Source organism: Podarcis raffonei, chromosome 15, assembly GCF_027172205.1.
Source record: "Podarcis raffonei isolate rPodRaf1 chromosome 15, rPodRaf1.pri, whole genome shotgun sequence".
Lineage (NCBI taxonomy): Eukaryota > Metazoa > Chordata > Lepidosauria > Squamata > Lacertidae > Podarcis > Podarcis raffonei.
In genome coordinates, this window is record NC_070616.1 from 375,198 (window position 1) to 402,959 (window position 27,762).

The 27,762-nt window shown below is 50.7% G+C and overlaps 1 protein-coding gene across 1 annotated transcript; it reads right to left on the reverse strand.

Annotated features, from left to right (window-relative positions):
* Positions 1 to 1,077: 1,077 nt before the first annotated feature.
* SLC13A2 (solute carrier family 13 member 2) lies at positions 1,078 to 27,606 on the reverse strand. Its single transcript, XM_053366355.1, has 12 exons — positions 27,391 to 27,606; positions 14,855 to 14,983; positions 13,180 to 13,316; positions 11,775 to 11,983; positions 10,378 to 10,561; positions 9,606 to 9,728; positions 7,245 to 7,466; positions 6,821 to 6,924; positions 6,583 to 6,695; positions 4,689 to 4,850; positions 4,057 to 4,194; positions 1,078 to 2,510 (listed from the first exon to the last, which is right to left on the reverse strand). The coding sequence occupies exons 1-12, from the start codon at positions 27,481 to 27,483 to the stop codon at positions 2,379 to 2,381; spliced, it is 1,746 nt and encodes a 581-aa protein (XP_053222330.1). The 5' UTR covers positions 27,484 to 27,606; the 3' UTR covers positions 1,078 to 2,378.
* Positions 27,607 to 27,762: the final 156 nt, after the last annotated feature.

Below are 27,762 nucleotides of genomic sequence, written 5' to 3' on the forward strand. Positions count from 1 at the left end.
CTTCCACTGCCTCCCGCAGTTTGGTCAAACTCATGTTCGTAGCTTCAAGAACACTGTCCCACCATCTCGTCCTCTGTCGTCCCCTTCTCCTTGTGCCCTCCATCTTTCCCAACATCAGCGTCTTTTCCAGCGAATCTTCTCTTCTCATGAGGCGGCCAAAGTATTGGAGCCTCAGCTTCAGGATCTGTCCTTCCAGGGAGCACTCAGGGCTGATTTCCTTCAGAATGGATCGGTTGGATCTTCTTGCAGTCCATGGGACTCTCAAGAGTCTCCTCCAGCACCAGAATTCAAAAGCATCAATTCTTTGGCGATCAGCCTTCTTGATGGTCCAGCTCTCACTTCCATACATCGCTACTGGGGAAAGCAGAGCTTGAACTATACGGACCTTTGTCGGCAAGGCAAGCCCTCTCCATCCATCAATTTGTCCCATCCTTTTTTAAAGCCATTCGAGTTGTTGGCTGTCACTGCCTCCTGAGCGAGGTCCCTGCAGCAGTGGTGTAGTGGTTAGAGGGCCAGACTAGTACCTGAGAGACCAGGGTTCAAATCTCCACTCGGCCATGTGGCTTCTGCTGGAGGACAGGGGCCAGTCACAGCCTCTTGCTTTCTCAGCATAATTAAATGTCTCAGCATAATTAAATTTGTTTTCCCCACCCTCACTTTCCCCCCTATTATGTTTTTACTGTGATTCTATTGGTGTTAGCCGCCTTGAGCCCAGCTCTGGCAGGGGAGGGTGTGGTATAAATAAAATTATTATTATTATTATTATTATTATTATTATTATTATTATTATCTCCCTCGCAGGGTTGTTGTGGGAGGAGGCAAATCACATATGCCACCTTGAGCTCCGTGGAGGAAAGATGAGCTATGAATGTAATGAAATGCATAACTCTTAGTGCCAGATTTACGTATAAGCTAAACACACTATAGCTTAAGGCCCCACTTTCCTGGCCCCCCCCCCAAAAAGAATTAAAGGAAAAAAACCCTGGATGTGCCTTTCCAAAATATAAGATAAAAAACAAATAAAACCTACATACAGCAACAGTGTTTTGTGTTGTGTCGGCTCCTGTGATGTAAGTCATGGTTCCCGCCTGCTCCCTAAAATATCCCTGGTTTGCTCATTTCTATATATAGGGTGCCGACATTCTGCATGGACTGCTTGCATGGCAACAACATGTGCAAATGGCTTTAGATACCTACTAGGTCCACTAATTATCATATAGCATATATTCAACACAAAAAGCAGTGACAATTTGTTGTTGACAAAGGACAGCTGGACATATAAAGGGCCCCATTGCCTTCAGTAACTTGGGGCTTTGTCAAACCTAAATCCGGCCCTGATAACCATAGATAAGACCTAGTGCCAGAGCTTGCTTTTTTCCTCTTCCCTCCGGACGCTCTTTCCTTCTGTGCTGGGTCTCTAAAACTTGAGCTCGGCGACTCTGTTATCACTGATATTTGTGAGGTACTATGGATTATTATTTTTTGGCCTGGAGTGAGATAAAAGCGCTTTAAATTGACTCTGTGTATGTGTGTGACTGTGTGATCCACAGATCCCCTTAAACTCATGAGAACAACCACAATGCAGTTTTGGCCCACACTTTCTTTATTGCACAAAAGAGCTGTTGTGTTTTTCCCAGGGGCCTGGAAGCCCCGACCTCCCTGGAAGATGGGAGGCACCAACAGGGCACGGTGCCCACGGTGCCCAGCGGCTGGTGGGGGTCACAAGGAGGTTGGGGGTGTCTTGGCTCTGCCTGCCCGCTGTTGCGGCTCACGCAGAACTACTTGGCAGCAACCTGTAAAAAAGACCAGCGGCAGAAAGACACGCCCAGACACGCCAGCGCTCTGCGTCTGATGAAACGATCCTGCATCTCAGGGGTTGGACTAAATGACCTTTGGGGGCCCCTCCTCCTCCACAATTCCATGACCTCAGGAGGGAGCAGACTCTCCTTCTCTGGAGGCTTTTAAACAGAAGTTGGACGGGAGCCTGCCAGGGATTCTTGAGAAGCGATTCCTGCATTGCAGGGGGCTGGACTAGATGGCCTCTGGGTGTCCCCCTCCCAACTTTATGATCCTGTGGTGTGTTGCCCAGGGAAGATGGTGCTGGGTGGAGATCTGGGAGGGGGCCATTTCTTGCCTGCCCCACAGCGCTGGGTCTGTGAGGTGAGGTGCCCACTGCTAAGCCCCACAAGGCTGCTAAAACTGGGGCAGAAGAAATTCCAGCGAGGGAGGGAGGGGAGCCCCGTCCACAGCTGCTGCCGGCTTGGGAAGGCTGCGTTTGCGCCTCCACGGCCCCCCAAGCGAGCCGGCCCCTCGGCGGAGCGTAGGAGTTGCCACTCGAGGATCCGAAGCGTGTTTGCGAGAGAGCCGCTTCCCCGGGCTCAGCATTGACCTGCGGTGCCGTTTGCCCAACTTGGGAAATTGTGGAGGTCAAAGATGGGGAAGCCCCAGGTGTTGATGGCCAGGGTGATGGTCAAGACCCCCAGTAAGTTCAGCATGCAGCCGGCTTTGACCTGGGAACACAAGGAGAGGAGGTCAGGATGCCAGAAGAGCGCTTCTCCCATAGATCTGTAGTGGTAGACTAGCATAAATGGTCTGATCTGCAGGCTTACTTTGGGCGCTATTTCCCCCCCCCTTCCTCCCACCCCGCCTGATGGAGCTGAGAGCTGCAGATGGAGCACAAGAGAAAAGATACAGAACTGCAGCAGCATCTTCATAACTTGGACTTCGTTTTGCTCGAAAAGTGGTTGCTGCTTTTAGTTATTTAATTGCAGTGTTTCATCAGCTGGTGTCTTGAGCAGCAAGCTCTGGAAATGAAGGGCTAAAAACCGGCGCTGCTCTCCCAAATTATCTGGTCCCTTTTACTTTGTATTTCAGCTGGTTGAATAAAATCCCTTATTTTGGCTGCTGGTCCCTTATTTTTGAGGCTGCTGGTCCCTTATTTTCAAATCTGTAAGTTGACAGCTATGGTTCTGCCTGGACTGACTGGCAGCAGCTCGTCAGTGTTTCAGGAAAGGGGCCTTCTGAACCTGCTCCGTAGATACTGGGGATTGAAGCACGGACCTTCTGCATGCCAAGCAGGGGCTCTATCCCCCTTGCCCCAAGAAAGAGCAGCCATCCTAGATGTGCCTTGAGATATCACTGTACTTCCTCCACCTTCCTCTTCGCAGGAGGATGGGGGGTGGGCAAAGCTGGAATGAGTTGGCTCCGCCTCTCCTTGGCCTTAGCTCCACCCACTGCTGGCCTCTGCCGTCCTCCCCACCAGTCCGAACAGGCAACCGGGCGCCACGGCAGGAGGGGCCATTAGAGGGTGCTGGAGTCGACAACCACCCATCTCTTTCTGCCACCCCCTGCCCAGGGAAGCTCCTGGATGGGCAGAGCCTGAGGTGATGACACTGGCTTTGCGGGGGCTGGACTAGATGACCCCAGAAGGTCCCTTCCAACCCTACACGGCCTAGGACCCTCGTACCTATGGGACCGCCTCTCCTGGTATGCCCTGCGGAGGACCTCAAGGTCCATAAATAGCAACACCCCAGAGGTCCCAGGCCCTAAGGAAGTCAGATTAGCCTCAAAAAGAGCCAGGGCCTTCTCAACACTGGCCCCGGCCTGGTGGAACGCTCTGTCTCTTGAGACCAGGGCCCTGCAGGATCTGATTTCTTTCTGCAGGGCCTGGAAGACAGAGTTGTTCCGCCTGGCCTTTGGCTTGGAATCAACTTGATCCTCTTCCCCTTTTTCCTTCTGTGGCAGAACTCCTATTTGGGGATTTCCCTGGCTTTTTCTGGCCCACATAGGCCCAGTCTGGATAGTTGGCCTTGGTGAAGATTTGATGTTTTCATCCCTAAAAAGTTTTTTATTTGAGTTTCCACTGAAATGAGGCTGCATTTTAATGTTTTAATGTTGTCTTTTAATCTTGTTTTTAAGTTGTATTTCAATCAATTTGTTTTATACCTGGTGTTAGCTGCCCTGAGCCCGGTCTTGGCTGGGGAGGGCGGGGTATAAATAATTTATTATTATTATTACTATTACTATTACTATTACAACGGCGTGACACTCACTCACCATGTCTATGACGTGCAGCTGCCCATAGGAGAAGACGATGGCGTTGGGAGGGGTGGCCACCGGGAGCATGAAGGCCAGCGAGGCGGAGAGGGTGCAAGGCAGCATCACGTAGAGGGGGTTGAGGCAGATGGCCTGAGACTGGGGGCAACAAAAGGCAGGAGGAGATGTGGGGGTGTCTGGCTGGATCAGTCCAAAGGGGGCCCAAGAAGCCCACAAGCAGCAGGAACTCTCCAGCTGTCATTCCCCATTGTCTGGGATTCAGAGGTAGACTGTCACTGGGCATGGAGGTTCTGCTACCACAAGAGACTTCCGTAAGAAGAACTGGATCTGGCCCTAAAGGACCCGTCTAGTCCAGCCTCCTATCCTCACAGGGGCCGAGCAGATGCCCCAACAGGAAACCCACAAGCAGGATCCGAGCAATTCTTCCCTCTTGTGGTCTCTAGCCACTGGCATTCAGAAGCCTTGTGGCCTCCAGCTACAGAGGCACAGCGCAGCCCCTGTGGCCACCCACAGTTCTCTCCTCCTCTGCGAATGTCTCCAACCCTCTTTGGAACCCCTCCAAGTGGAAGGGAGTTCCGCAGGTTAACCCCTTTTTGCTGCGCAAAAGAGCCCTTCCTTTTTGCCACGCTTACCATGGAAGCCAGGATGGGCAGGAAGAGCGTGGTGGTGGCCACGTTGCTGGTGCATTCGGTGAAGAGGGCAACCAGCAGGCAGAGCACAAAGGCGATGGCCGGGTGAGGGATGGTCTCCAGGGGGGTCAGCTTGCTCCCCAGCCATTTGGACAGACCAGACGCCTGGAAGGGAAAAGGACAAGGGGGGGTGTCATTGATGGAGGACCAGACAGAGGGGCACAGATCCTGGCTTCTCACACAAGCGCGGCTCCCCGACTCCACTTCAGCTGAGATTCCTGTATGGGCAGGACTAGACCCTGTAGTGATGTATGGAAGTGAGAGCTGGACCATAAAGAAGGCTGATCGCCGAAGAATTGATGCTTTTGAATTCTGGTGCTGGAGGAGACTCTTGAGAGTCCCATGGACTGCAAGATCAAACCTCTCCATTCTGAAGGAAATCAGCCCTGAGTGCTCACTGGAAGGACAGATCCTGAAGCTGAGGCTCCAAGACTTTGGCCACCTCATGAGAAGAGAAGACTCCCTGGAAAAGACCCTGATGCTGGGAAAGATGGAGGGCGCAAGGAGAAGGGGACAACGGAGGATGAGATGGTGGGACAGTGTTCTCGAAGCTACCAGCGTGAGTTTGACCAAACTGCGGGAGGCAGTGGAAGACAGGAGTGCCTGGCGTGCTCTGGTTCATGGGGTCACGAAGAGGCGGACACGACTAAACAACTAAACAACAACAAGACCCTGGAGGTCCCTTCCAACTCTCCTGTTCTATGATTTTTATTTCTTATTCTTATTTCTTAACCACCCATCACGATAAGGTTGTGCGGTGTCTTGCAGTAATTAAAAAAACCCGCAGCATTAAAAAGACTTCAGAGCGACCTGCAGCCCCAAGTATAGGGTGGGCTCCTAAAATAATATTGTTGCAGTTGAGCTTCCCAGGGGATAACAGAGCAGCCAAGTCATTCATCCCTTGAATGCCAGTTCAGCACTGCTTGGGCGCCCCCTAGTGCTTTGGATGAGTCATTGCTGATGTTGATCTGAGTCAGGTCACTCACCCATCTCGGTGGGACCTCGTGGGAAAGTGAGAGGCGGTGGTGGTGTAGTGGTTAGAGCATCAGACTAGGAACCAGGGAGAGATCAGGGTTCATATCCCCCACTTGGATATAAAGCTCACTGAGTCCCTCTCCCGCTCAGTCTTACCTACCTCACTGGGTGTTGTGGAGATTAAATGACGGGGGAGGAGGGAAAACCATCATCATCATCAGTGCTTTTTTTCTTAAAAAATGCTTAGGGGTACCCTCATTTTGACTCAAGAAAATCTCCATTTTATAGTTCAAATCGGGGAAAATAATAACAGTGGTACCTTGGTTTGCAACCGTTTTGGATTACAACCACGTCAAACCCTAAAGTGTGTGTCCCTTTTTTATTATTGCAACCCTTTTTATTATTATTACAACAAATTTTTTTGGGAGGCCCTATTCGCGAAACAGATTATGGTTGTAAACCAAGGTATCACTGTACAATAAACGGACAAAAGTACAAAGGTTCACAACATGTTTAGGGGTATGCGTACCCCTGCGTCTCCCCAGAAAAAAGCAACAACAACAACAGATCCTGAAGCTGAGACTCCAATACTTTGGCCACCTCATGAGAAGAGAAGACTCCCTGGAAAAGACCCTGATGTTGGGAAAGATGGAGGGCACAAGGAGAAGGGGGCGACAGAGGACGAGATGGTGGGACAGTGTTCTCAAAGCTATGAACAGGAGTTTGACCAAACTGCAGGAGGCAGTGGAAGACAGGAGTGCCTGGCGTGCTCTGGTCCAGGGGGTCATGAAGAGGCGGACAAGACTAAACGATTCAACAACAACAACAACAACAATAATAGCAGCAGCCCAAGGGGTATCACCTCACTGCCTTTGGCCAAGGCAAAGCCTCCTCCCAAGAGGATGACGATGTTCCAGGGCATCTTCTGATTAACGGTTGGCCAGTCCAGGAGGGCCGGGGTCACCCGGATCTGCCCTGCAATGCAAAGGGTCTGTGAGCCCTGGGGCTGGACTAGATGGCCTTTGGGGGGTCCCTCCCACCTCTGCAATTCTGTGAACCACTTGCAGGTTAGGGGGCAGCATGGGGGCAGCATTGCTCACCTCCTGGTGGGGTGCGGCTCCGGAAGCCGCATCTGGGCACCTCCGAGGGGATGAGGAATAGCAGCATCGAAATGAAGATGACGACCGTGGCATCGGTGACGTAGCTGCGGGGGAAATGATGGGCATCGCAGGCGAGGATCAGAAGACGAGTCTGGTTGAGGCCGAATCGGGCCAGAGGGAGCCCATCTAGCCCAGCCTTCTACTCTCACAGCGGTCAAATGCCCCATAGAACCTGGGGGACCAGATAGACTGCCTCTGGAGCTGGAGGTTCTATCAAAAGAGCCTAGCTGCAAAAGGGCCCCCTCTAGCCCAGTTTCCTGCTCTCACTGTGGCCAACCAGGTGTCCCCAAGGGAAATCCACAAGCAGGCAGGACATTTCTAGGCCAGGGCAGGAAGGAGCAGGGAAGGTGTGCCCCTCTCTCACCTCTTCCCGTCCCAGGTGAAGGCGGCACTTGCCCATCCCGGCATGAAGCCCGGCTCCCGGGTGAACCAGAGCAGCACCAGGATGACGAAGAGGACCAGGACGGTGATTTCGGAGAACTTCATGGGCCCCAGCGCCTGGTGCTGGTTCTTGATGATGCGGTAGGCCATCCGAGAGCCTGCCTTCTCCGAATCGTTGGTGCCGCACCCAAAGTTCTTCCGGAAGCTGGAAAGGGAGAGAGAAATAAGACGGGGGGTCGTGGTTCCCCTGGGGGGCAAAACCCATTTCAGAGGGGCCATTCCCTGCTTCTGGGTCCAGCTCCATCCCTAGAGACTTGGGGAACCTCCGCGGCCAGAAGTGCCTTTGACCAAGCGCAGCTCCGGCCGCAAAAAAATTGCCACAGTCATTGGATTGCTGCAATGCGCTCCATGTAGGACTCTCCTCAAGCTCGATCTGGAAGCTGCAGTTAGTGCTGGATGCTGCAGCATAATTGCTGATGGCAGTGAGATTTGAGGTCTGCACAGGCTGCTCATCATGGACCAAGTTCAAGGTGTTCCTATTTTGGTACAAACCCTTTTCACAACTTGGGGCCAGTTGACCTGCCAGTTGACCTGAACCCGTTTGGCCGCTTCGATCTGCGTTGTGATTCGGACCACATAATTCCCTGTTCCGCATTTGAAATAAATTGCCCCTTTAATGTGGCTGCACTTTGGAACTCCCTGCCTATTGATATCCAGCAGACGTCTTCACTGTACATTTTCGGTTCCTGTTCAAGACAATTTCATTCAGAAGCCTGTCCAGATGCTTAGAAATCTGACGCAAGTTTTAATCTGCTTTTAGTCTATTGTTACTTTCACTTATTGAAAGTTTTAGGTGAATCTTGAGGTTTTCTTTTGCTATCAAGCAGAGTATAAATTTTATGAGAGCACTGAGATGATGATATAGATAGATAGATAGATAGATAGATAGATAGATAGATGATAGATATAGATGATAGATAGATAGATATAGATGATAGATAGCCATGAGCTGGTGTATGGCTGGCAGAGCTTAATGTCTCTCCAACACTGAGTATCGCAAAATGCCTTGTGACCAGTCCCTAAAAGAAGACCTAGCCAGCTGGGCAGAGTGGGTGTCACTGGGCCAAACATATGGACCTCAGCAGCTACCTTAACCCACTCAGACTCTTTGCTCACTTAGCCTTGCATTGTCTGCTCTGGCTGGCAGCAGCTCCTTGGGGGCCTCAGACTCACCCCCTACCCCATCCCGACTTAGGATCACAGGAAATTGCCTTACACCAGCTGCACTGCAAAAGTCTGTAGCTGAGGGACAGAGCCCCTGTACTGCATGCAGAAGGCTCAACCCCCAACGTCATCTCTGCGTAGGGCCGGGAGAGACTCCCTAGCCTGAAACTCTGGCAAGCCACAGCTGCCAGTCAGTGCAGGCAGCCCTGAGGTCAATGGGCCCATGGTCTGACTCTGCATAAGGCATAAGGAGTAGAACTTTGACTGCTTTTTTACATGCTGGTCTTGGGTGGAGAGGCAGGAGTGACCCTCTTCCATGTGGGTCTCTCCTGTGTTGCAGGAATTTATGTATAGGTTGGGGGGGTTGCCCTCCAGCAGATATCATGCACATGCAGCCCACTACCAAAATCAGCACAATCACTTTTGTGACTTTTGTGATTTGTCCCCACAAAACACTTCATCACAGTTCCTTCCTATCTATTCAAAGGGCCTCTGCTGCACGATACCAAAGGTACGAATTCACTGATCAATGTATCTCTGTACTGGCTCACTGGGAAAACCTCAGAAATTCATATAGACAGGTTAGCTCAGCTACTCAGCAGCCCCTCTGCCTGAGGGATAATCCCTGGCATCCTGATACCTGAGTGCCAGACAGGTAGCCCTTCCAGAAATAACAAACCCAGATGAAGACAAAAGGGTGTGATGAACTTGGCTGGGAAACAGGGAAATGTCAAGATCTCTTTTGTTCCACTTGATGGGTGTTTGGTGGAGGGCAAGGAGAACCATGGGGCAGGGTCCAGAATGCTCAGATTACTGCCACCAGACCTCCCCTTTCATGATGCAACCATGATGTAGTTTGGGGGGTGTAACATGGGGATTAGCAGCTAATAAAAGTTTGGGGGCTCTTTGGTTTGGGGCTTGTTCCACCTTGTGGCAGGCGGGACCCCTGTCGCGACAGTCCTCAATCAAGACCAAGCCGGCTGGCTGCTGTTTTGCTCTGGTATTCCTGGCTGGTGTCCTTGTTTTTTGTCCAAGGGAGCCCTCGGATTTCTCCCTTAACACCTGCACGAGTCTCCCACCCACCTTCCCACCGCATTATCACCCGTGGGTCTCGACTTACTCCACGCCCAGGAACAGCAGCAGCAGCCAGACCCAGGAGAGGATCAGCAGGAGCACCATGGTGGGGAAGGCGAAGCTGAACCACGAGGCAAAGTTGACCACGTTGCCGTTGTTGGGGAAGAGGCTGGCGAGGAGAAAGGGGAGCCGTGAAATGCGAGCGGCGTTGGCTTGGAGGTGGGTCTGCGATGCATGTCGTTAACCCCGTGCATTTTAATTATTGCACACTTTCCCCCTCCCCATGGTGGGTGCAGAATCGCATCGCAAAATATGGAGGAATAATAGAACAGTCCCATGGGTGATCTCGCCCAATCCCTGCAACGCAGGAATCGCAGTTAATAAAACTGCACGCTGCTTTGATACTTCGTGATGAGGCAGTGTAGAAAACAATTCTATACATGGAAAGAATCACAGCTAAAGATTCCCTGACAGGCGATTATCCAACCTCTCTTTAACCAAACCAATACAACCATGTGAAGAAGATCCATCCCTGGTTCTGAGTCAGGGACTCTTCCTTCTCCTTATGAGTGTAGCTCAAGCAGAGAACAAATGGGGGTCATAGAATCGGAAGGAACCCCCTCGCCACCAGAGGTGCTGGTCTTGACCTTTAAAGCCCTTTGGGGCTTAGGGCCCTCGTATCTGCAGAACCGCCTCTCCTGGTCTGCCCACAGAGGACCTTAAGGTCCATGAACAACCATAGTTGAGAGGTCCCGGGCCCTACGGAAGCCAGACTATCCTCCCCCAGGGCCAAGGCCAGAGCCTGACTCGGTACTCACTCGTCCATCTGCCCCTTCATCACCAGGTTGGGCGTGGTCCCCGTCAGGGTGGCGATTCCCCCAATGCTGGCCGCGTAACACACCGCAAGGCTCATTCCTTTGCACAAGGTCAGGTGCTTCTTCTCCAGCTGCTGCTGTTCGTGGGACACTTTCTCCTTCTCCACAGTCACGACGTGTCCGTTCACTGCGGGAGGCGAGGGAGGGGTTGGTGAGGGGCAGTCAGGCTGGCCCAAGCAAGGTTGGGAGAGAGGCAGCGGTAGCCTAGTGGTTGGAGCACTGGGTGAGGACCTTGTTTCTTCATTTAACCCTTTTACATCGTTTTGTATGATTTGTGGTATTTTATGTATTGAGATTTTGTGCTATTTTTATCGATGATAGATGAGTAATTTTTTATTGTAATTGGTAAGTGTAAATGGTGCAATTATTACTTACTAATGTTTAATTTTAGTGTTTACTATGGGATTCTAATGCATATTGCTTTATTTGGTATAAGTTGTTTATTTTAAAGTTATCGTGACTTTTTATATAGGATCTGATTGTTACTCTTAATGTTTGATTTTTACTTTGTGTGTGTGTGTGTTGGAAGCCACCCAGAGTGGCTGGAGCAACCCAGCCAGACGGGCAGGGTATATAATAATAATAATAATAATAATAATAATAATAATAATAATAATAATAATAAATAATTAATAATAATAATAATTTATTTATACCCCGCCCATCCGGCTGGGTTTCCCCAGCGACTCTGGGCAGCTCCCAACAGAATATTAAAATACAGTGGTACCTCGGGTTACATACTTAATTCGTTCTGGAGGTCCGTTATTAACCTGAAACTGTTCTTAACCTGAAGCACCACTTTAGCTAATGGGGCCTCCTACTGCTGCTGCGCCACCGGAGCACGATTTCTGTTCTCATCCTGAAGCAAGGTTCTTAACCTGAAGCACTATTTCTGGGTTAGTGGAGTCTGTAACCTGAAGCGTATGTAACCTGAGGTACCATTGTACAATAGTCTGTTAAACATTAAAAGCTTCCCTAAACAGCAATGCTTCCGGATGTGAATTGCTGGAAACGACAGGAGAGGAGGGGGCTCTTGGGCTCAGATTCTGCTTGGGGCTTCTCTTTGGGTTGGTCCCTGTGAGAAGAGGAGGCTGGACTAGACAGGCCCCCTATGGCCCAATCCAGCTTTTCTTACAGAGCTCCATTGCAACAGCAGAGCCTCCATGCCCAGGAACAGTCTACCTCTGAATACCAGACAATGGGGAGCGACAACTGGAGAGCGCCGGATGCCGGCCTAGTTGTTCCCCCTTTGGCCTGATCCTTCTCCGGGGCTCTTCTGACGTCCTTCCGGTGGCTTCAGAGGAAGGAGGGCTGGGTGACGGTCCTGAACCCAAACCTACCTTGCTGGTGGACGGTCTCCTGCAGCTCAAAGCCTCCGTTGACGGTCCCCTTCTTGGCCACGGCCTCCTTGGCCTGCAGCCGCTCCAGCTCGGATCTGTGGAGCTGCTCCAGGACGGCCTGGGCGATGGGGACCATCATGGCGGTGGTGGCCGTGTTGCTGATCCACATGGAGAGGAAGGCGGTGACGCCCATGAAGCCCATCAGGAGCCTGTGTGATAGGAATTTTGAGGTCTTAGATAGATGTTAAATGTTCATAAGTGTACCAACCAAGCACGTACATAGATCAGCACAGGAAGACCGACCTGGAACCTTTTTTTATTCCCAAACTGTCCCAAACTGACCAAATGTTTTCTCTGCAAGGTCAAAGTGGAAAAGCCTCCCCATTGTCTTTTCCTTCACAAATCCTGTCTTAAGGGTATGTCTGTGTTTGAATAGTGTGTGAGCCTGTGACCTGGCCCAGGAACTAAGTATTTATCATTACAAAAGACTGGCCAGGCTCCCCAGGGTATCCAATCAAGTGACCATTAACAGGTGGTCTGCCAGACAGGAGATAAACAACGCACTCAGATTTCTGTTGTAGACCACCCTTTCTGTGATGTATCTGGGGGGTGGTCTTGGGGTACACCCCTTTCTGTGATGTATGTACGATGTATGGAGGGGTGGTCTGGGGCTCCAGGGCGGGCAATTTAAAATGTCTATATAAGGCCTTGCGCGCCATTGTTCTGGGTTCCTCCTCTCTCCTGCGGGTGAGGGGAGCACCCTGTTGCAACAGATCAATAAAGATCAGGCTTACTAGCTGCTTTGCTTCTCAATATTCTCTGGTTGGCCTCTGTTATTTTCTCCTACCAGTAGGGAACCTACGTAAGGACTCTATATGGGCTCTTGGATACCCCATAAGGGAAAAGGGCAATTTTTGTTTACAACACCTGCCATGGATGGAGACCGTACCTGAGACGGGGTGGGCAGAAGGCTGGCACTCAGCTCCTCTCGCCACCAGAGCAGGGCGCCTCAGCCCTACTTGGGGGTGCTGGAGGGTGGAGGCCAAGGGGCCGCCTGTCATGGCCCTTAAATGTCGGGCTTTGGAGAAATGGCTCCCTCCCCAGCTTTGGCCCTCCATCAGCAGAACAAAGCCATTAGAGTCTGTTGCAGGAATTTATGTATAGGTTTTGGGGGGGGGTTGCCCCTCCAGCAGATATCACGCACATGCAGCCCACTACCAAAACCAGCACAATCGCCTTTGTGACTTTTGTCACAAAAGGGACTTAGAGACAGGGGGGATTTCTCCCAGCCTGAGATGGTGACGCCACTAGGGATTGAACCATGCAAAGCAGGTGGGGTGCCCTGACTCTGGGCGCCTCCAGAGCCTCCCCTCCTCATTCCCCCTTTCCAGGAGGAGCGACTCACAGGCCTGGCCGGACCCCGATGAGCAGCAGGACGCGGAGGGCGATGCGCTTGTGCAGGTTCCAGTGCTCCACCGCGATGGCCACCAACAGCCCCCCGATGAAGAGCATGTTGGTGTCCTTCAGGTACTCCATGCACACCTGTGGGGAAGGAGGGGGGGGTGTTAAATATATCAGTTTAATCAAGCCTATGTTTGAATGCATTATATTTAACATGCTCTGCAGAGAGCTTTGCATCAGGCAGGAGGTTACACTCTAGGTAAATGCGGCAAGGAGAGGCTGGGTGAGCATTCTGAGTGGCGGCGTCACAGCAAGAGATGGAACCACCACCAGCAGCGGCAGTGTTGAACAAGGAAGTTCTTTAGGAGCTCCCTCTGAGATCGGAGAGAGGATAGATCCTGGACTGAATTAAAGAAGACTGGCCCCATTGCTAGTTTGTTTAGAGCAATGTGTTACTTTGCGTTTCTGTTTTGTAACTAGTTTAAGACTGTTTTGCAGTAAAACTTTTTGGAACTTTTTCTTGTGGTGGAGAGCACTCATTTCTACTCTGCACAAGGTCCAGATCAGGGATTCAATTTGCAGTGGGGGGCATTGACAGCCAGGAGAGGCTATAAGCCATGGGTAGGCAAACTAAGGCCCGGGGGCCGGATCCGGCCCAATCGCCTTCTACATCCGGCCCGCACAGTCTGGGAATCAGTGTGTTTTTACATGAGTAGAATGTGTCTTTTTATTTAAAATGCATCTCTGGGTTATTTGTGGGGCATAGGAATTCATTCATTCCCCCCCGCAAAAAAATATAGTCCGCCCCCCCCCCAAGGTCTGAAGGACAGTGGGCCAGCCCCCCTGCTATAAGCCTCTCTCTTGCCCTTTTAGCGCTGAGCCAGAGTTTACAGGCCACTTACTGATTAATAAAAATACTGAAATTTATATGCCACTTGATAATGAAGAAAACCAAACTAATCTCAAAATGGTTTCCAAAAAACAATAAGACAATAAGACAATAATATTACCCATAAGAAGAAGTAACAACAATAATTTAACACTTTCAAAAAGTGAAAAAACAGCAAACTAAAAACAGATTAAAAGTCACACCAGCTTTCTAAACTGAAGGTCTGATTTAAAGAGGAACAGAGGAAGCTGCCTTTACGCTTAATCACTGCAGTGGTCCATCTAGCTCAGTATTGTCCACTCGGACCGGCAGCAGCTCTCCAGGGTTGCTGGGAAGAGGTCTTCCCAGCCCCTCTGGAGACGCTGGGGATTGTGTGTTATGCATGCAAAGCAGTTGTCCTGCCACAGAGCTACAGCTATTCTGAAAACAAATTAAGATTCTAGTCCTCTTGAAGGCCTAATTAAAATGACGCTGACTGAGTCAGAACCTTGGTTCATCTTGGCTGAGTTTTGTGTCCACTGACTGTCGGGGGTTTTAGGCAGATGTCCCTCCCAGTCTCAGCTGGGGACACCATTAGGGCTTGAACCCGGGCCCTCTGCATGCCAAGCAGACGCTCTCCCACTACGCTGCAGCCCCTGAGGGGTTATTGAGGGCCATGCTTTGTTCTCCCCTGGCTGGGACTGATGGGAGTTGTGGTCCGGGTGCAAACAGAGGGCGCCAGGTCATGTCAGCCCTGCATGGCTGGCCAGTTGCAAAACCGAGAGCCTCTTTGGTCCGGCCATCTCCTTACCGTGGTGGAGTCCATGATGCCCATGAGCGGGAAGAGGATGACGGGCAGCAGAGCGGTGACGGCCAGCGGCAGGGCCTCTGTGCACCAGAAGAGCGCCATCAGGATGATGGTGTAGCCACATTGCGCTTCCTGCAAGGAAGAGGCAGAAGAAATGAGAAGGGCCATTTTGCATGAGCTCATTGCTGGAGGGGTTCGCAATAAACTCAGTAAAAAGGTAAAGGTGAAGGGACCCCTGACCTTAGGTCCAGTCGTGGACGACTCTGGGGTTGTGGCCGAGGGAGCCGGCGTACAGCTTCCGGGTCATGTGGCCAGCATGACTAAGCCGCTTCTGGCAAACCAGAGCAGCGCACGGAAACGCCGTTTACCTTCCCGCCGGAGAGGTACCTATTTATCTACTTGCACTTTGATGTGCTTTCAAACTGCTGGGTTGGCAGGAGCAGGGACCGAGCAACGGGAGCTCACCCCGTCATTGCGGGGATTCGAACCACCGACCTTCTGATCGGCAAGTCCTAGGCTCTGTGGTTTAACCCACAGCGCCACCCACGTCCCTAATAAACTCAGTACATGCCATCTATAGGGGGCAGGGATATAAGCTGCTGCAAGATTCTCAGAATTTAATCTTGACAGAAATGAGAAATGTTACCAAAGGAACCAAGGTCCAAAATTAATGTTACTGGATATTTTGGGGGCACATTGTCAAAAGCAGTGCTTTTTTTCTAAAAAAAGGAAAATGTTTAGCGTTTTCCTACTCATATTGAAATTCTGGCCCTCAATGAGGCCAAACTTAGATTCACAAAATGTTTAGGGGTATGAGTACCCCTGTGTACCCCCCAGGAAAAAAAGCACCGGTCAAAAGAATTGGTCTCATATATGATCTTGGCAGGGACGCGGGTGGCGCTGTGGGTAAAAGCCTCAGTGCCTAGGGCTTGCCGATCGAAAGATCGGCGGTTCGAATCCCCGCGGCGGGGTGCGCTCCCGCTGCTCGGTCCCAGCGCCTGCCAACCTAGCAGTTCGAAAGCACCCCCAGGTGCAAGTAGATAAATAGGGACCGCTTACCAGCGGGAAGGTAAACGGCGTTCCGTGTGCTGCGCTGGCTCACCAGATGCAGCTTTGTCACGCTGGCCACGTGACCCAGAAGTGTCTCCGGACAGCGCTGGCCCCCGGCCTCTTGAGTGAGATGGGCGCACAACCCCAGAGTCGGACACGACTGGCCCATACGGGCAGGGGTACCTTTACCTTTACCTTATGATCTTGGCAGCACAAATCGTCATCGCAACTCAATGGAAAACAGCCCAGAATATTACACTGACCATTTGGTAGCACTCACTTGGGAATATTGTTGTTCTTATTTCCACCGCTACAATTCTATGACTCTATTTATTATTATTTTTCTGATTTATATACCAGCCTTTAGCCAAAGATTGTCCTGACAGAGGTCATTATATAAGGCGACCCGGGTGGTTTCTTTGCCAAAGCCAGGCCGAAACCCCAATTGAAATCTATCTAGAAAATCAATTTCTGCCAACAGCACCTGGATCTGGTCATTACAAAACGATAATGGAGAAAATCACAGAAAGATTGCAATTTCAGTGACGACATTTCTTTGTGACATGCACAATGGGAGCATCTTTTTCAAGATAACTGTTGGCACAAGCCTGGCAAATCTGGAACTTGACACGATAATCAGATAACACCGATATTCTTTACTTGGACTTTGTTATTCTAACCCATGTGCAACTGTGCTCATTCTATGCGCCTGTTTTATCGTTTTGTTTTTCATCCTTTACTTTTCACCTGTTGACATAACCGTTCTCTCTGTTTTATATGTGCCTGTTTTATCGTTTTGTTTTTCATCCTTTACTTTTCACCTGTTGACATAACCATTCTCTCTGTTTTATATACAATATAAAATGATTAAAAAAAAAAAATTACCAAAAAAAAGTGGGGAGGGGAAGGGAGTTTTGCAAAGGGTCCATGTCTGTATCAGTGTCTGGGAGAGAAGAAGGAGCAGGAGACTTTGCAAAGTAAGACACTTTGCAGAGCCAGGATGGCATAGTGGTTGGAGTGTTGGCCTAGGGCCTGGGAGATCAGGGTTCAAATCCCCACTCAGCCGCGAAGATCTCCCTGGGTGTGACCAATGCACACTCTATTTAAGACTTCCCCCAAAGGAACCTGGGAACTATAGTTTACCTCTCACAGAGCTACCATTCCCAGTACCTTTGGGGGTGAAAGTTCCCAGGATTCTTGTGGGAGGAGTTGAATACGGATACAAGTGCTTGAAATGTGTAGAGTTGGGCTTCTTGGCTATTACCCCCTGATTATAAATGTGTGTGGCCAATTTGGCCTGCAGGTGGTGATCTTGCTGCACCTAACTCTGCTTTGGTTAAAATAAATAACTGGGGAGTCCCTGAAATGGCCCAGAAATGGGGGGTGGGGGTTAAAGAGAAGGGTTTTCTTTCTGCCAGACAGGAGATAAACAACGCACTCAGATTTCTGTTGTAGACCACCTTTTCTGTGATTTAGGTATGATGTATCTGGGGGGTGGTCTTGGGTTATACCCATTCTGTGATGTATGTTTGATGTATGGAGGGGTCTGGAGCTCCAGGGCAGGGAATTTAAAATATCTATATAAGGGCGGGCACACCTGGGTTCTGGGTCCTCCTCCTTTCCTGCGGGTGAGGGGAGCACCCTGTTGCAACAGATCAATAAAGATCAGGCTTACGAGCTGCTTTGCTTCTCAATATTCTCTGGTTGGCTTCTTATTTTCTCGGACCGATAGAGAACCTACAAAGGACTCTATAAGGGCTCTTGTGTCCCCCATAAGGGAATAAGGGCAGATTTTTGTTTATTACACTTTCCTTCTTTCTTTCTTGGGCGCCACATTCACAAGAACCCTGCAAGGCAGAGTGAGTCCCCTTCTTGGCAAATGAGAGGGTGTGGCTTTCCTGAGGATGTCATGCTCTGCTTGAAGGGGGGGTGGCAGAGAGAAGGAAGTTGCCAGCTCTCTCTGTTTTCAGCTGTGCCTCAGATTCCACTCCCCCCCCCCAAAAAAAGGCTTGACTGCATAATTTGTTTTTAAGGTTTGTAGCTGGAGATTGTGTCAACAATGCAGAGCATGAGCGAGAAAACTCTTGCCTCAAGGTCCACTTTCCTTCCCAGGGAATTTTCCGGGGGCCGCATGCCTGGTGTGGGTAGGGCTGCAGACATGCACAGGTAAAGCAATGGATGGCCCGACTCGGTCCTGCATTCCTTGCCCTCATTCAAGCCACGCAAAAGTCCAAGGTTAGGGTTAGGGTTAGGGTTACATACTATTGCAGGAATTTATGTACAGGTTGGGGGGGGTTGCCCCTCCAGCAGATATCACGCACATGCAGCCCACTACCAAAACCAGCACAATTGCCTTTGTGACTTTTGTGATTTGTCCCCACAAAACACTTCATCACAGTTTCTTCCTATCTATTCAAAGGGCCTTTGCTGCACGATACCAAATGTTAACAATTCACTGATAAATGTCTCTATGTACTGGCTCACTGGGAAAACGTCAGAACTTCATATAGACATGTGAGCTCAGCTACTCAGCAGCCCCTCTGCCTGAGTGATAATCCCTGGCATCCTGATACCTGAGTGCCAGACAGGTAGCCATTCCAGAAATACCAAACCCAGATGAAGACAAAAGGGTGGGATGAACTTGGCTGGGAAACAGGGAAATGTAAAGATCTCTTTTGTTCCACTTGATGGGTGTTTGGTGGAGGGCAAGGAGAACCATGGGGCAGGGTCCAGGATGCTCAGATTGCTGCCACCAGACCTCCCCTTTCGTGATGTAACCATGATGTAGTTTGGGGGGGTGTAACATGGGGATTAGCAGCTAATAAAAGTTTTGGGGCTCTTTGGTTTGGGGCTTGTTCCACCTTGTGGCAGGCGGGAGTCCTGTTGCGACAGTCTTCAATCAAGACCAAGCCGACTGGCTGCTCTTTTGCTCTGGTCTTCCTGGCTGGTGTCCTTGTTTTTTGTCCAAGGGAGCCCTCAGATACAATACAACCCATCCCTCTGCTTCTCCGCCCAGGTTATTATTACAGAAGCTCAAGAATTCACCATTGCAAGCAGGGGGGGCACTCAGGGAGAGCGTGGAGCAGGATTGCGGGGCTTGGAAAGAAGATTGGAGCCCTTCAGGCAGGAGGGGGCTATTGGGGGGGGCTGGGTGGTCAGAGGCAGCAGCACTTCTGAGCAAGAGTTGCTGGAAACTGCAGGAGGAGAGAGTTGCTCTTGCACCCAGATATCCTGCTTGTGGGCACCTAGGTGGCCACTGTGAGGACGGGATGCTGGACTAGTTAAGTTCCCATTGGCCTGATCCTGGAGGGTGGAGCATGAGGCACCTAATCTTAGGGTCATGGGTTCAAGTCTCACCACGTTGGGCAAAGATTCCTGCATTTCAGGGGGTTGGACTAGATGACCCTCGTGGTCTCTTCCACCTACGATTCCTTGGTTCCTCTGATGTTCCTGTTTGCAAGGGGGGTGGCTTAGGGTGAGCCCCAATGGCCAGCTACCCACACGTGGCTGGGTAGAGAGGAAACGTGGACAAGGCTGCTTGCCTGTTGTTGCTGGTCATGTTCTGTTTCTTTTGACGAGGAAGGATGGGCCTCTCATCTCTATGAACATGATCAGGGCGGTGGGCCCATCTAAGCCAGCATTGTGTTCTCACAGTGGCCAAATACCTCCAAATAATCCAGATAGACTATCTCTGGACCTGGAGGTTCCATCGGAATGTAATAAGAGCACTGCGCTCACAGTGGCCAATCAGGTGCCCCAAAGATAAGCCCACAAGCAGCATCCGAGTGCAACAGTATGCTCCAATTGTTGTTCCCAATAAGAATAAGAATAAGAATAAGAATAAGAATAAATTTTATTTATACTATGCCCTCCCAGCCAAAACCGGGCTCAGAGCAGCTAACATCAAATATATGACACATTACCATAAAATCAAGCCATCAGTTAAAACACATCTTAAAATCAAGTCAGAATCAAAGTGAAATCCAATCAGATGGCAACCCGCAAAATAGGAATGAGGACCGTAAATGCTCACCAGGCCTAACTGTTTATACTGATCTCATATGAGCCTGTGAGAAAGGTTGGGGGGCCACTTTCATGCCAAGTTCTTATAAGGAGAGAGGGGGAGTCAGATTGGACCCCGGCCAAAGGCCTGGCGGAATAGCTCCATCTTGCAGGCCCTGCGGAAAGATGCCAAATCCCTCAGGTCCCTGGTCTCTTGTGACAAAGCGGTCCACCAGGCCGGGGCCACAGCCGAAAAGGCCTTGACCCTGGTTGAGGCCAGTCTTATTTCCTTGAGGCCCAGGACCTCCAAGATGTTACTATCTTGTATTCAGAGGTAGACTGCCACTGGACATGGAGGTTCTGCTATCCTTAAGAAGAACCTAGATGGATCAGGTCAGTGGTCCACCTAGTCCAGCCTCCTGTTCCTACAGTGGCCAACCGGGTGCCCCCAAGGGAAATCCACAAGCCCAAGAGCAACATTCTCCTCTCTTGCGGTTTCTAGGAACTGGTATTCTGAAACCTCTGGAACAAGACAGATCCAGCCCTTTCTTTGGGCTGTGGACCATGAAGCCTCTTTTGTTTCTCTAAATTGTTGTGCTCTCTGCCTTGGCTCGGGATCCTGCTTCCTGGGTAGCAACAGAGCGAGAGACAGGTGAAGAACTTCCTGAAACCAACAGCCTCTTATCAGCCACATCATCCCCATTAATCTCTGTTTTCCTCCTCCTCAGCTGACTTCAGCACAATGCTCTGTTTTATTGCCCATTCTGCGGCATGAGCGTGCTGCCAAGGGCAGAAGAGTTCACTGCCCGCCCCGCAGGGTTGGTGTTTCTCCTCCCCTGTTGCCACCCGAGATGGGTCTCTTGCTGGAAGAAAACCCTGAGGGCCGGCCGATGCCTAATGCCGTCGAGGCTAAACAGCCACAGAATCATAGAATTGTAGGTCTGGAAGTGTCTAACCTGCTGAAATGCAGAAATTGCAGCTAAGGAATCTTTGACAGATGGTCGCCCTCAGTTAAAAATTGTCCAAGGAAAGCAAGACCCCCACTTTCCAAGGGAGTGCGTTTCACTGCTGAAAAGCTCTCACAGTTAGAAAGTTCCCTTTTTTTGTAATTTGACTCCACTGGAGCCAGAGGCAGTGTAGTGCAGTGGTTAGAGTGTTGGAATAGGAGCTGGGAGAGACCAGGGTTCAAATCCTCCCTCTCTGTCATGTTGGGTGGGCCTTGGGGCTCAGTCGCTGCCTTTCAGCCTAAACTATCTCACAGGGCTGTTGTGAGGATCAAACAAGGCTCTAAACGGCCCAGTATACCTGAAGGAGCGACTCCACCTCCATCGTTCATCCCGGACACTGAGGTCCAGCTCCGAGGGCCTTCTGGCGGTTCCCTCCCTGCGAGAAGCAAAGCTACAGGGAACCAGGCAGAGGGCCTTCTTGGTAGTGGTGCCCGCCCTGTGGAATGCCCTCCCACCAGATGTCAAAGAGAAAAACAACTATCTGACATTTAGAAGACATCTAAAGGCCTCCTTGTTCAGGGAAGTTTTTAATGTTTGACGTTTTATCGTGTTTTTAATCTGTTGGAAGCTGCCCAGAGTGGCTGGGGAAGCCTAGCCAGATGGGTGGGGAACAGATAATAATTATTATTATTATTATTATTATTATTATTATTAGGGGGAGTACCGTGTATGTCACCTTAAAGCTCCCTGGAGAAAAAGCTATGATATAAATGCAATCGATAATCACACAATCATAGACTTGTAGGGTTGGGAGGGACCCCAACGGTCATCTAGTCCAACCCCCTGCAATGCAACTGCAACAGATACAGTAAATGGAAACAGAATTGGATTTTCCCCCTCCCTCCAAAGGATATTACGGGTGGTCCTATCCTGAGAGGGGCCACTTTGCCTCTAGGAAAGAAGGTCGGAGGCGCTCCTTGGCTGAGAGCCGTGATATTTAAGCAGGCTTGCAGGTGGATTTTAATTGTGCCATGTGGACGCGGTTTAGGAATCACTGCCTGGCTGTTTTCACCCTCTTGTTTGGCGACTTTAATTGGCTCAAGGCAGAAACAACTTTCGCTGATTTACACAACCTCATTTATGGTCCATCACCGCTTTATGGCTGCTTTATCACCTTGGCAAATGCAGCCTGTGGTGGATGAGTAATGAGCAGATCTGGGTTTGCTTTTAAAACGGGACTGTTTACTCTGCCTTGTGCAAAACTTGCTTTTCGCTATGGCAGGGGCAATCAGAATAAGGGCCACTAACTGACTGCTGATTCAGGACTTTAAATTGTGCTTTTACATCAAATTTCTGCATATACTGTAATGTTTTATGGTTGCTATGGCCATTGGCTAACGCGAATAAAGTTTTTCCTCTCGCTCTTTTCGCTATGTCAAGAGGCAAAAGAAAACCTCCCTTGCTGGGAGATCCAGGACCAACAAAAGGAAGGACTCTTTTCACACAGCATGGCGTTAAACTTTGGAACTCCCTGCCACAGGAAGAACCTCATCTTGTAAAGTAAACCTGTACCATGGCTCCCTTTTTAATTGTCTTTTTCTAAATTGCAGCTCACCAACAGTTTGGGGCTAGAAGCACATCTCTGGGGTCTCAGGCAGAACTCATCTCTTTGGGTTATTTTTTTAAAAAAACTGGACATGTTGAGGATATTTCACCTTGGCTCTTCTGTATGCAAGGGGCTCGAACACCAAGCTAAGGCCCTTCCTCATGAAATATCCCCAAGTATTTCCCCTTGAAACCAGCCCTTTAGCTGAACTCATGAGGACTAGAATCTTACTTTAGTTCTAGGAAAAGGCCCACCGCCTAGTGGCAGAGCTCTAATTTTGCGTACGGAAGGTCCCAAGTTCAGTCCCCGGTGGCACTTCCAAATAGGGCCAGCGAAGAAAGACTCTCTTCCTGAAAGCCCGGGGAGCTGCTGCCAGCCAGAGTCTGCAATACTGAGCTGAGTGGACCAAGGGTCTGGCTTGGAATAAGGCCACTTCCTCAGTCCCTATTTGAATCAGACCTTAACTCAGAACCATAAGGACCAGAATCTGGACTTGAGTTGGGACGGGGCAGAGGAGAACCTGCAGGTAATAAAGGACAAAAGTTCTGGGCCAATTGCTGGCGTGGAAACAGGAGATCAGGTTAGTCACGGACTCTTCTGGTCTCCTCGGAGCAAAGAGGCGAACTCTGGCCCCTTGAAGTGTAACTTCTGTCTGCCCAGCCTCTGCCCTCTTGACCCCTGCCAGGGGTCAAAGCATTTCAGGCTTAAAAATTGATAGACAGTTCTCCCACGCTCCCTCGTCACCTTCTTTGTGGGTTGAAAGAGACCATGCAGGACTTTGATTTAAGGAGGGCCATCGCCCAGTTGCAGAACACCTGCCTTGCATGCAGAAGGTTCGACCCCTGATGGCCTCCCTAGGTAGGACTGGGGAGAGCGCTCGTGTGAAACCCTGGAGCAGGCATAGGCAGACTCGGCCCTCCAGATGTTTTGGGACTACAACTCCCATCATCCCTAGCTAACAGGACCAGTGGTCAGGGATGATGGGAGTTGTAGTCCCAAAACATCTGGAGGGTTGAGTTTGCCTATGCCTGCCCTGAAGAGTCAGTTCAGACAGCACTGAGCAAGACAGAGCAGTGGCTCTGACTCGGTATAAAGTGGATTCCTAGTTAAACCAGAACCATGAGGACCAGAAACTTAGAATCAAAGAATCGTAGAGTTGGAAGGGATCCAAGGATCATCTAGTCCAACCCCCTGCAATGCAGGAATATGCAGCTGTCCTTTATGGGGATCGAACCTGCAACCTTGGCTTTATTCAGCAGCACACTCTAACCAACTGAGCTATCCAGGCTGACTTGTTTAAAGCTTTAGGAGGGTGAATAAGAGCTTTATGCTAGAGCACCTGTCTGGCATGCAGAAGGCCCCAGGTTCAACTCTCAACAGCATCTCCAAGCAGGACTACTGAAATCTCTCATCTGAAAGCCCAGGGAGTCGCTGCCGGTCAGTGTAGGCAATGCTGAGGTAGATGGACCAATGGCCAGATTCGGCTTTAAGCAGTTTCCTATGTTCCTGTTGAAACCATCCATTTATCCAGAACCATGAGGACTAGAATCTTATTCTGTTTCTAGTGGGATGAACCAGACATCTGTGCTAGAGCATTCACAAAGGCTCCAGGTTCAGTCCCTGATGGCATCTCCAGGTAGGGCTGGGGGAGACCCCCTGACTGAAATCCTGGGGAGCTGCTGCCCGTCTGTGCAGGCAACACTGGTACCTAAGAACATAAGCAGAGCCTGCTGGATCAGGGCAGTGGCCCATCTAGTCCAGCCTCCTGTCCTCACAGTGGCCAACCAGATACCCCAATAGGAGACCCCCAGGACCCAAGCATAAAAGCCACTCTCTGCTCCTGCAGTTTCCAGCAACTGGTATTCAGGAGGCAGAACCGAGCCACCCTAGCTAGCAATCCTCAACAGCCCTCTCCTCTCCCATGAATTTGTCCAATCCTCTTTTAAAGCCATCCAAGCTGATGGCCATCACTGCCTCCTGTGGCAGGGAGTTCCACAGTTCAGCGATGCTCCATGTGAACGACGCACCTTCCTTTCACCTTCCCCAAATCTATAATCTAGATCATGGGTAGGCAAACTAAGGCCTGGGGGCCGGATCCGGCCCAATCGCCTTCTAAATCTGGCCCGCGGACAGTCCGGGAACCAGCATGTTTTAACATGAGTAGAATGTGTCCTTTTATTTAAAATGCAACTCTGGGTTATTTGTGGGGCATAGGAATCCATTCATTTTTTTCTCCAAAATATAGTCCGGCCCCCCACAAGGTCTGTGGGACAGTAGACCAGCCCTCTGCTGAAAAAGTTTGCTGACCCCTGATCTAGATGGACCCCTGGTCAGACTCTGTGTGAGGCAGATTCCAATGTTCCTGAGGGCCAATTTGGGGAGGTGGGAAAAGCATCTCTGCTCTGTAGCTCAGCACTGAAGAAGCTTCCCAAAGTGGAGGTGTCGTGCTTTCAGAAAGATTCAGGTGATCATCTCAGAGGGTGAGGAAGAAGCCACAGCTTCTGCCACGCAAGGAGTATGGTCTAGCGGTTAGGGGTGTCAAACTGAGACCTGGGAGACCAGAGTCCCCAATCTCCACTCCTGGGACCTTCCTATCCAAAGGTTAGGATTTTGCAGTGGGTCAGAGGTGGGAGTGTCCTCCCCCAAATCAAGGCTTGGCCCATCTGGCCCAGGGAACCCTCTCTCCGGTCTATTTGCCCAGCATTCATTTCTTTTGACACATTCCCTGCAGCCAGAGTCCCTTCACACCTGGAGGGCAAGACGGGGAGTGAGCTGGAAGGGGTCCAAGCAGGAAACTCAGCGTCCAGGATGGGAGCTGGCTGCCGTTTGGCTCCGGGGCCAGGCTGCTTATGTAATTGGGAAACGGGCATGAAGGCAGCAGCATCAGCAGAGGACAGAAGGAGGTGGTCCTGCTAAAAATGCTGTCCTGTGCCCAAATTGCACCTCTCTGCTCCAGATCCCTGATCTTGCAAGGGGTGGGGTTTTAAAGGAAAGGACCACAGCTCTGTGACAAAGCACCTGCTTAGCCTGCAGAGGGTCCCAGGGTCAGTCGCTGGTGGCAGGGAGTGCCTGGGGAAAGCTGCTGCCAGCTGGAGAGCTGCTGCCAGCCAGTGCAAGCACCACTGGGTGGGGAACAAATGTCTGATTTGTGTGTTCTTTGGGGGTTGGACTAGATGACCCTTGGGTCCCAACTCTACCATTCTATGATTCTTAGCATACTACAGTTCCCAGGATTCCTTAATGGGAGGCGATCATCTGCTACCAATGAATGGTGTAGTTTATCTTCTCCAAAACAGCTGAGTTTTACCTGCTTTTCCAGGCATCAAGCTATTTTTCCTTTCCTTTCCTCACCAAAAGCCTCTTAACTTTTCTCTACTTCTCTCTGAAGGTTCCAGCATAGGAAGCTGCCTGCCTGGGAATGAGGCAGTGACTCTTTGAGGAGAATACCTGGCGTTGTTCCCAGCACTGCCATTGGGGATTGGACCTGGGACACCCTCCTTCATGCCAAAAAGGTGCTCAGCACCACTCAGCAACACAGCCCTTCCCTCAAAGAGGCACTTTGGACTGGAGCAGGTTGTGGGAGACGGTTCCACAGATGCCGGGGGGGTGAAATTTGAAAGGCTCCTGCAGCTGCCAAACCTTCTCCCTGGATCCTTCTTGGAGCTTGCAATATGAAGGCTACTGCATGCAAAGCCTCCGAGTTGTATTCCAAGGCACACAGAAACCCAGACTTGACCTTAAACTGTGGAACTCCCTGCCACAAGAGGCAGGGATGGCCACCAACTTGGATGGCTTTAAAAGAGGACTGGGCAAATCCACGGAGGAAGAGAAAGCTAGTGCTTCCATTTCTCCCACTTCATATAGACTCATAATAGAGGTGGAAGGGACCCCAAAGTTCACCTAGTCCAACCCTCTGCAATGTAAGAATCACAACTAAAGACACTTTGCTCCACCTGCAGGGCTCTTCCACCTTGTTGCTTCCCATTTCATTTAGATTCCCCCCTGCCCCCCCCACGCTGTGGCCATCAGGTTAGAACAGGGGTAGGCAACCTAAGGCCTGTGGGCTGGAAGCGGCCCAATCGCCTTCTCAATCCGGCCCACAGACAGTCCGGATGTTTTTACATGAGTAGAATGTGTCCTTTTATTTAAAATGCATCTCTGGGTTATTTGTGGGGCATAGGAATTGGTTCATTTCCCCTCCAAAAAAATATATATATAGTCCGGCCCACCACAAGATCTGAGGGACGGTGGACCGGCCCAAGGCTGGAAAATGTTGCTGACCCCTGGGTTAGAAGATGCTTGGAGGACCTCCAATTTCTGTTATTATGTTAAATTACCTGTCGCATCTGCCTTCTGTACAGCGCAACACCAACAGGGCCTTATCGGCAGCGTCCCCAGCAGTCGCTCCTCCTGCTGAAGAGGCAAGCTGCTTTTCAGGTGCCACAATTTGAGGTGGCTCGCCTCTTCAGCGTGTTCCGGAAATGGCAAAGGAAACATTGCTTCTTCGGGACATGGTGTTCTCTCTCTATTGTTATTGCCATCTTTGGGGACTGCCTGGGAGATGGGAGGGGGGTTTTCCCTCTGCAAAGGGACTGTGGTGTCACAACCTCGACCCCCCACTTTTCCTCTGGGAGCGAAACCCTGTGCAGCTCAACAGCTGATCCTTCACCCTAAGCACTGCTCATAAAAGAAAACTGTGTCTTGATGGCTTCATTGCTTGGATCCTGCAGCCGCTGGGACAGGGCAAGGGAATCTCTCGTTTGTTGGGTGACAGGTGGCCCTCTGTCATGGATGCTTGAGATTCCTGCATTGCTGGGGGTTGGGATAGATGACCCTCGGGGTCCCACCCAGGTCTACAATTCTAGGATTCTGTGAATCCTCGACGACTCTCCTTTTCCATGGCGATGGGGCACAGGACCCAGAGAGCGACTTACCTTGTAAGGTAGGACCAGGGGCAGGGGGAGAAAGAGGAAAGGGGTCAGCAGGACGATCAGGTAGTTCCTGTGCGCCAGAATCTCCCTCCACATGATGATGGGGGACGCTGCCTGCCTGGGGCCGAAAGGAGCTCTCGATCTCGCCTCCGAGGCTTTATAAAGGCTCCGGGGCACCTGGCAGCCGACCTTGGCACCTGAGCGCCCTCCTGCCAAGGAAGAAGAATCAGGAGCTGCTCGAAATCTTCCCAGGGAGAAACTCCTGCGCGCTCGCCAAGTTAACTCTTTGGCAGCCTCCCAGTTCAACGCTCTCCGGCGCACACCTGTGACTCAGGTGCGCGGATCTCGTTCTCCAGGTCGGGCTGGCGAAACCCG

What these genes read in the sequence shown, in the direction of transcription:
- SLC13A2 (XM_053366355.1), bottom strand. Translation starts at nt 27,483, where the DNA reads ATGTGGAGGGAGATTCTGGCGCACAGGAACTACCTGATCGTCCTGCTG. An exon ending in ATCGGGGTCCGGCCAGGCCT is followed by an intron (nt 11,984 to 13,179) that starts GTGAGTCGCTCC and finishes CCTATCACACAG; the next exon opens with GCTCCTGATGGGCTTCATGG. An exon ending in ATGAAGGGGCAGATGGACGA is followed by an intron (nt 9,729 to 10,377) that starts GTGAGTACCGAG and finishes TCTCCTCGCCAG; the next exon opens with CCTCTTCCCCAACAACGGCA.